Consider the following 8,905-nt stretch of genomic DNA (forward strand, 5'->3'; position numbering starts at 1 on the left):
GCAATACACCTTTAGGTTTGGGTTGAAAGTAAAGGAAAGTAATATCGAAATGCGTGTGGGCATTCCTTGTCAAGTTACTACACCTTTTTGGCGACGAGGATAAAACTTTATCAACTTGTACAGGGCGAGTTAGCTAGCTAGCTTAATGAGCGACGGAGAGCAGGTGCCACTGGACGGAAACGCCGACGGGGACAATCAGCAGCAAGTGCAAATCGCTAACGAGGATCAAGGACAGGTTGGCGTTATAATGGCAATGTTTGGGACTATCACTGAGTTTGTGGAAGAGAACGAAGACTGGACGGAATATGTGGAAAGGTTGGGACACTTTTTCTTGGCAAATGGAATCATAGATGAGGCTAAACAGCGCTCTATTCTCTTGAGTGTGTGTGGGGCTAAAACCTACAAGCTAATGAGGAATTTGGCTACACCACGGAGACCGGGAGAAATTCCTTTTGGGGATCTAGTAACTCTCGTTCAGACTCACCACAATCCAAAGCCTTCAGTGATTGTCCAGAGGTTCAAGTTTAACTGCCATTTTCGGAAAACAGGTCAGTCTGTTGCTAACTTTGTTGCTGAATTACGGGAACTCTCTGAACATTGTGAGTTTGGGGCTATGTTAGAGGACATGCTCCGTGACAGATTAGTCTGTGGCATTAATGAGGACAGCATACAGCGCCGGTTGCTTGGGGAAGCCACACTGACTTTCAAGAGGGCATTGGAACTATCTCAAGGGATGGAGATGGCCGCTAGTAATGTGAAAAATATTCAAAAGGCCAACAGTGAAAGTTGTGCAGTGCATCAGGTGACAAAAGAGGCGGCAGGAAAAAGGGGAAAAGCAGTGGAATGTTTCAGATGTGGAGGGACACATTATGGTAACAACTGTAAGTTCATGGAGACTGTCTGTCACAATTGCAACAAAAAGGGACATTTAGCAAAAAAATGCAGGGGTCCTAGGAGCAAGCCAGAGGGTGGGCGGACTGGGCTGGGCAAGTTCACAGCACCAAAGCCTCAGTCAGCAGCGCACCACCTAGAGAGCACAGAGGAGGAGGACGAGCATTGTTCCTACAACATGTTTAATGTGAGGGAGCCGCGCGCAGAGCCTATTTATGCTACAGTGGAGGTAGATGGAAAGCAGATGAGGATGGAGGTTGACACGGGGGCCTCTGCCTCTGTCATAAGTGAGGAGACCTACAAACAAAAATGGGGCTCAAGACAGGTTTCTGCCCTCACACCGGCAGGGATCAGACTGCGTACGTACACCGGGGAGACCATACCATTGCTTGGGGCTCTAGAAGTGAACATTGCATACAACAGCCAGGAAGCGAGAGCACGGCTCCTGGTGGTGAAAGGGAATGGGCCTAGTTTACTAGGGCGTGACTGGCTAAACAAAATACAACTGAGCTGGGGTGAGATAAAACACACCCGAGTGACTGAGGATGTCATTCAAAAATACCCAGAGATTTTCAAAGAGGAACTGGGCACACTGCAGGGCACTACAGTTAAGCTGGTCGTGGATCCTCAGGCCGAGCCTCGCTTTTTCAAGCCCAGGACAGTGCCTTACGCCATGAAAAAGAAAGTGGAAGATGAGTTGGAGCGGCTGCAGGAAGCAAACGTCATTACTCCCGTTCAGTTCTCCCGCTGGGCAGCTCCTATCGTTCCCGTTCTGAAAAGTGACGGCACGGTGCGTATATGTGGGGACTACAAACTCACCATCAACAGGGCCTCTAAGCTAGACGCTTACCCGCTGCCACGGGTGGAGGACTTGTTCGCGACACTGGCAGGAGGCAAGACGTTCTCAAAGCTTGACATGAGTCACGCCTACCAACAGCTCCTCCTGGACGAGGACTCAAAAGAGTATGTCACAGTCAACACGCACAAAGGCTTGTTCAGGTACAACCGCTTGGTTTTCGGAGTGGCGTCCAGCCCAGCCATTTTCCAGAGGACAATGGACAATCTGCTGCAGGGGATCCCTCATGTAGCAGTGTACCTGGATGACATCCTGGTTACAGGGGAGACGGAGGAGGAGCACCTCCACCATCTGGACCAGGTGTTAAAGAGATTCTCTGAGGCAGGGCTGCGCCTGAAGCGTAGCAAGTGCACATTCCAAGCACAGAGTGTGACATACCTAGGTCACAAGATCACAGCGCAGGGTCTGTGTCCTGTGGAGGACAAAGTCAGGGCAATCAAGGATGCTCCAAACCCCAAGAATGGGTCAGAGCTCAGGTCGTTCCTGGGCATGGTGAACTACTATGGGAAGTTCCTCCCTGAGCTGTCAACAGTGTTGGCTCCACTTTATCAGTTGCTCCACAAAGACTGTAAATGGAAGTGGGGGCCAGCACAAGAGAAAGCTTTCAAGGAAGTGAAAGCACTACTACAATCAGCACAACTTCTGGTTCATTTTGACCAAGACAAAGAGATCATCCTGTCATGTGACGCCTCACCCTATGGCGTCGGGGCAGTACTCTCTCATCAGATGGAGGACGGGTCAGAGAGACCCATTGGATTTGCATCACGTACGCTGACGAGTGCTGAGAAGGGTTATTCACAGTTAGACAAGGAAGGTCTGGCCATAGTCTTTGCTGTGAAACGCTTCCATCAGTACCTCTACGGTAGTCATTTCACCATATGCACTGACCACAAACCACTGATGAGCCTTTTTAGTGAATCAAGATGCATTCCGCCCATGGCTTCAGCAAGGTTACAGCGTTGGGCCCTGACACTGTCGGCTTACCAGTATACGATAGTGTATAGAGCGGGGAAGGACAATGCAAATGCAGACGCGCTCAGCCGTCTCCCGCTACCAGAGATGCCTGCCACAACTGTGGTGCCTCCCGAGACAATTTTCCTAATGGAGAGATTGTCAAACTCACCTGTGAATGCCAATCAGATCAAACAGTGGACAGACCGGGATCCTATCCTGTCCCAAGTGAAAAGATTCCTGATGCAGGGTTGGCCTCCTGTCATAGAGGATGATGGACTAGGACCTTACGCAAAGCGCAAAACGGAGCTGAGTGTGCAGGATGGCTGCATACTCTGGGGGTCCAGAGTGGTTGTTCCACCCCCTGGCCGTGCACAAGTCATGGATGAGGTCCATGAGGCTCACCCGGGTGCCTCCCGGATGAAAAGTTTAGCCAGATCTTACATCTGGTGGCCTAACATGGATCAGGAGGTAGAAGACAAAGTTAAATCATGTTCTGAGTGCCAGATCAACCAGAAGATGGCGCCGCCCGCGCCACTACATCTGTGGGAGTGGCCTGACCACCCATGGTCTAGGCTGCATATAGATTTTGCAGGCCCTTTCATGGGTCACATGTTCCTTGTCATGGTGGACGCACACTCCAAGTGGCTGGAGGCGCACATCATGAGCAACATCACAGCGACCACAACCATCGAAAAGCTTCGGCAGGTGTTTTCAACCCATGGTCTGCCGGACTCTCTGGTGTCCGACAACGCAACAACGTTTACCTGTGATTTGTTCCAAGAATTCAGGCGGAGAAACGGGATCCGCCATGTCCGCAGCGCCCCGTTTCACCCGGCCTCAAACGGCTTAGCGGAGCGGGCTGTGCAGACACTGAAAGAGGGGCTCAAAAGGATGACTGGGGGAACCATCACTACTAAGCTCTCTCGGTTCTTGTTCCAGTACCGCATCACGCCACAAACAACAACAGGACAGGCTCCAGCGGTGATGTTAATGGGCAGAAGGCCAAAAGCTCACCTGGATCTACTGCGTCCGAACATCAGAGCACGAGTGGAACGGAAGCAGGAGAAACAAAAAGAGAGACATGACCACCACGCAAGGGAGAGACAGTTAAAACCCAATGACACTGTCTACATCCGCAACTTCACAAGCAGCCAACGCTGGTGGCCAGGTATCATTCTGAGTCAGAGTGGTCCCGTCTCCTTTGTGGTCAAACTGACTGATGGTCGAGTCATGCGCAGACACCAGGACCATCTCCGCCTGCGCTATGACAAAGACAAGACCATGTTTTCAGACGGAACAGCTGTGGGTGGTAGTATACAAGTTGAAATCCCACAGGAAACAGCATCTGAGGAACAGGGGCATTCAGTGGTTCCAGCAGAGGGTGATGGACATTCTCTCACGAACACCCAACCCGCTCCTGTGCCCTCAGACCCAGCTCCACTGGGACATGCCTTACCTGTGTCTCGTAGCACACCAGGAGTACTGCGCAGATCACAGCGTAGTCACAAGCCTCCTGAAAAACTAACTCTGTAGTTGAGACTGAGAGACTCGTGGTGTTAGTGTTTGTTTGGAGCAGCAGACCTAGTTGAAAAGAAATAAGGACTGTCATTTTATTGTTGTTGTTTTGGTTACATTTACCGTAACACCAGCAGAAGTTCTACAGTGTGGTGTAGTAAAGAGAAGAAAACACTAATGTGGTTTACTTGTTAACCTTATGTTTTCCTTACAGGGGGGGATTTAAATTGAGGGGGGAGAAGTGTTATAGTGTGGACACTATATAAATAATTACATGGTTATTATTGGCATTAACCTTGACCTTTCCCCTTTGATGATGTCATCACCAAGAGTGAGTTCTGTGCAATGTGATTCTACCACCGGCTGAGTGGGCTATATAGTTCTGTTATATTTGTACCGTTTGTACCTGGCAATACACCTTTAGGTTTGGGTTGAAAGTAAAGGAAAGTAATATCGAAATGCGTGTGGGCATTCCTTGTCAAGTTACTACACCCACAAAGTGAGGATTGTTTTGTATTGGAGGTCAATGAGAAAGTGTCGAATTTGGTCAGCAAAACATGTAATTGATCATTTGCACATTAGGCTTATTTGATAGAATTTAAATGCCTTAATGGCTAAATTGTTAGTTCTGAATGCACTGATATAAGTGGACGTACGTGGCATTTCGGCAACTTACCGAAAAACGACTTTATATCGGAGTTGTGCCTGTTGTCATAAAAATAGATAGAGGACTCCTCATGGATATAACGCATTTTAGTATCGACATTGCCATTGAGGGCTTCTACCATTTGAAATTAGTTAACTGGGTGGAGAGTCCTATGAGTTGGAAGCAATCAGCCAATGAAGAAGAAAATTGACTATTTTACATTTAAGATAGCATGGGCAGCACCACTGAGGCGGTCACAGACGCTATAAAGGCACAGATACAAAAATGAGTCTTCTATCTATCTCTATGGCCGGTTGTTCGCACATGCATGTGCCCTTTCATTGATCAGAATGGTTACACTTGATCTCGCCTCCTCCCGCCTGCCTTCCATCTTTGAGGACGTGCATTTCCATTGTTAGAATGGCCAGTCGAATATCTTATCAATATAATAGACAACATTTGGAGGTTCTTCTTCTTCTTCTTCTTCTTCTTCTACATTATAATGGTGGTCCACCAACAAATGTTTAAGGTGCATGCAGCCACCTACTGTGCTGGAGTTTGTGATCAATCATGATTTGCCTAATTCTGTACTATAAAGAAAATGTTTTATAATAATAAACATATAAATCCCTACTAACTTCTAACAAATTGTCCCTTATCCCCAAAACCATTCCAAACCCCCCCAACCTCTTCAAACGTTCCCTCTTTCATGCTGAAACAATCCATCTTTAGGATTATGTTGAGAATAACATCTGTTACCCCTAATAACTATGTAGCTGTATCCACAAGAATCTTCAACCTGGCATTTCTGCTTTCCACAATCTGAGTTGTGTTGATAACCTTTCCAATGAAAGCTTTAAAAGTGCATTCCGGTTTTGGTGGCATGCATTGCGTGGCCTTTTTGTTGCTTTCTTTTGCAAATTACTATGAATTAACAGATGTATTTCCTAAAACTTGTCAATGCTAAACATCATATTGCCTAAGGTCGATGTCCACGCCCCCTCAGAAATCGAATTAGCATCATACAAAAATCCCAATAAAAATGTGTCAGTTTGAGCTAGAGATATGTTTTTTTGCATTGGATGAGTCTCAATCCGCTGCATCCGCCTATGTTGCACTTCCACATTCCACATTCAGCCCTTTCTGAATCCCTTAACTCAATGCTCTCGGAGTTTGCACTATTAGTACAAATAAACATAACTGCTTATTTGGACATAGCTAGCTATTTTACAGTAAAAGTGAGGTAAATTATTTGAAAAGAAATTAACAATAATCTAGTATTTTATGTATTTCCACCCGCATAATTCTAGACTATTATTTTATCTTAATCAGTTTTGTGTATTGCTTTATCATATTGTATGCTGGAAGTGATTTTTATTCGCTCTGGCCAACATTATTGTTGTATACTAACATTAACCTTAGCTTGTTGGTTCCTGTGAGAGTGTAGGCCTTTTAGCTAGCTGTTTAAAAATCTTCTCGCTGTTGCTATCATTATGTAAAAAGACAATCAATAATATCAATCGCGTAAGTACATGGAAATACTTTTTAGCAAATTATTCATTTATTTCAGACTCATGTCTTAAGTGGCGGGCTGTGATTGTGTCAGTGCTGTGATTGTGTCAGTGCTGTGATTGTGTCAGTGCTGTGATTGTGTCAGTGCTGTGATTGTGTCAGTGCTGTGATTGTGTCAGTGCTGTGATTGTGTCAGTGCTGTGATTGTGTCAGTGCTGTGATTGTGTCAGTGCTGGGTGTAGCTGGTGCATGGAAGTCAGGCGCTGTAAGGGGTGTTTAACTGGCGGCAGAGAAGTCAGACACAGGAGAGAAATAACTGTGTTTCCAACGACGCAGTTTATTACAAAAAACCCACCGGAAAACATAATAATAAAAATCAATGGGTAAACATAACCCGACGCACACCAGTACAGACGTACACAAACGCTTACAATAAACAATCTTCGACAAGGACATGAGGGGAAACAGAGGGTTAATGTAATTGATGGGATTGGAACCAGGTGTGAAGGAAGACAAGACAAAACCAATGGAAAATGGATCAGTGATGGCTAGAAAGTCGGTGATGTCAACCGCCGAACACCGCCCGAACAAGGAGAGGGACCGACTTCGGCGGAAGTCGTGACAGGAGCAGGAGAGCAGAGATGAGTGGACAAAGCACTTTACTGAGGCAATTATTTGAACAGAACGCAACCGCGTCACAAAAACAAATGCCCAAAGAACAAGTGAGGCAGCACAAAGTACAATAGCCAAGTACAAAGTACCGGCTGCCACAAACCACGGGTGTAAAACACAACCCAGCGCAAACCAGCCGGAAGCGTGCCAACCTGACAATAAACAATACCCCACACAGACATGGAGGGAACAGAGGGCTAAATACACATAGTAATTAAGAGGAGATGTAAACCAGGCGCCCGAACAAGGAGAGGGACCGACTTCGGCGGAAGTCGTGACAGATTGATGGACTGTGAAACTCAATCTCCCATGATTCCATAGTACCGAAATTGACCGTGTTGTCATTTGTAATATAATTACTTTGCATATATTACTCTGCATATAATGTATAATAATAGAAGTAACAATTGTATTTAGCATTTTCTTTAGATCTGTGATAGTGTAGCTAGTTTACTGGTATGTCCTGAAAAATTACTGGTATGTCCTGTCTGCACAACCATTAAAGTGATTAGAGAGAAAAAAAAGGAGAATATTTGAGCGTTAGTAGTTGCTCAAGGAAACCTTGCTGGCAGTATATTGAGATGTTAGTCCCAGTAGACTCAGGGAAAAAAAGAGTGCTTTGGGGCACCATTTGTGACTGTAGGGGAACCCTCTAAAAATAGGTTCCAGATTGAACCATTTAAGATCAGATAAAACTCTTTCTGAGAGTGTTGGTTGTTCATTGTCCCACAGCTCACTGTCTTTATTGACGATCAGGTAAAACACAGAATGACTGTTGTAGCCTAAGTTTGTGCACTGGGACAGCATCAACGGCAGCATCAGTGGACTAGACTGTGAAGGCTTACTGTCCAAGTCTACAGGGGCAACAGGGATGTGACCCGACATTAGTGCAACCAATAACACTATATGACTTTGGCAAGACTGCCCTACAAAGGCAAAACGCAGTAACTTCAAATTTGGTCAAACATATTTCATCTGTTGTAATGGTTTCCTGACAAGAACAAGCCAGTTGATCAGAATATATCATGGATTATCAGATATTGCTGTCTGTCTAGATTTTGCAGTGAAAACAATTGCGTAGTTCCTGCGTTTTAACTTTTTAGGGTAGACGTGGGAGCCTTATAATCATATCTTACTATGAATATATAGCAACTATATAATAAAATATAGGCCTACCACATTTTACAAACATGGAGGAACCCAGTCTAAGTAGGCTATCCCTCAAGTATAGTCATAAAATAAAATAGACCTCCTAAATCTTTCTGTTGAGCACTTTGGCATTACAAGCCAGTTACTAAAAGTACTCATAGAGTCATTGGAAGTACTATACAGATATTCAGTTTCTGTCTGGTTCTCTGCCAATAACTAATTCCAATAACTGAATCAGCCTTCTTAATCAGTTTATTGATCTTGTTCCTGACGTGGACAACTTAATATCCAAAATAACCCTTTACGTACTACCTCATTCTGGAATTATGATTCACATAATATGACATGATGGTATGAGTATGATATTAAACAATTAGCCTTTTGTGTTGACATTGATAGATTACAAAGATGCAAATTGTCCTCAATTTCAGAAATTCAGGGGTTAAAAAAAAAACGTGTCCAAGCTGTGCCCAAACCCTTGGGGTAGGACTCCACAGCACTACAAAGAAAGAACAAATAGAGGCTTGAAAAAGGTACGGGGGAAAAAATCAAACATTGTTTGTCACAAGCACATCTGTTGATATTTTGTTTGTTGAGGCAGACTGGAAAATATACACTGAGTGTGCAAAACATGATGAACACCTGCTCTTTCCATGACATAGATTGTCCAGGTGAAAGCTATGATTCCTCATTTATGTATACCGGCTATT

At 45.0% G+C, this 8,905-nt stretch overlaps 1 protein-coding gene across 1 annotated transcript; it reads left to right on the forward strand.

The window, feature by feature from the left end:
* Window positions 1–57: 57 nt before the first annotated feature.
* LOC115152967 (uncharacterized protein K02A2.6-like) lies at window positions 58–3,961 on the forward strand (the record flags this gene model as incomplete). The annotated part of the gene is made up of 1 exon (XM_029697926.1): window positions 58–3,961. A coding segment is annotated over exon 1 (3,816 nt), but the record flags the coding sequence as incomplete, so codon positions are not given.
* Between the last annotated feature and the right edge of the window lie 4,944 nt (window positions 3,962–8,905).

The sequence above is a fragment of the Salmo trutta genome, chromosome 18, assembly GCF_901001165.1.
Source record: "Salmo trutta chromosome 18, fSalTru1.1, whole genome shotgun sequence".
Taxonomy (NCBI): domain Eukaryota; kingdom Metazoa; phylum Chordata; class Actinopteri; order Salmoniformes; family Salmonidae; genus Salmo; species Salmo trutta.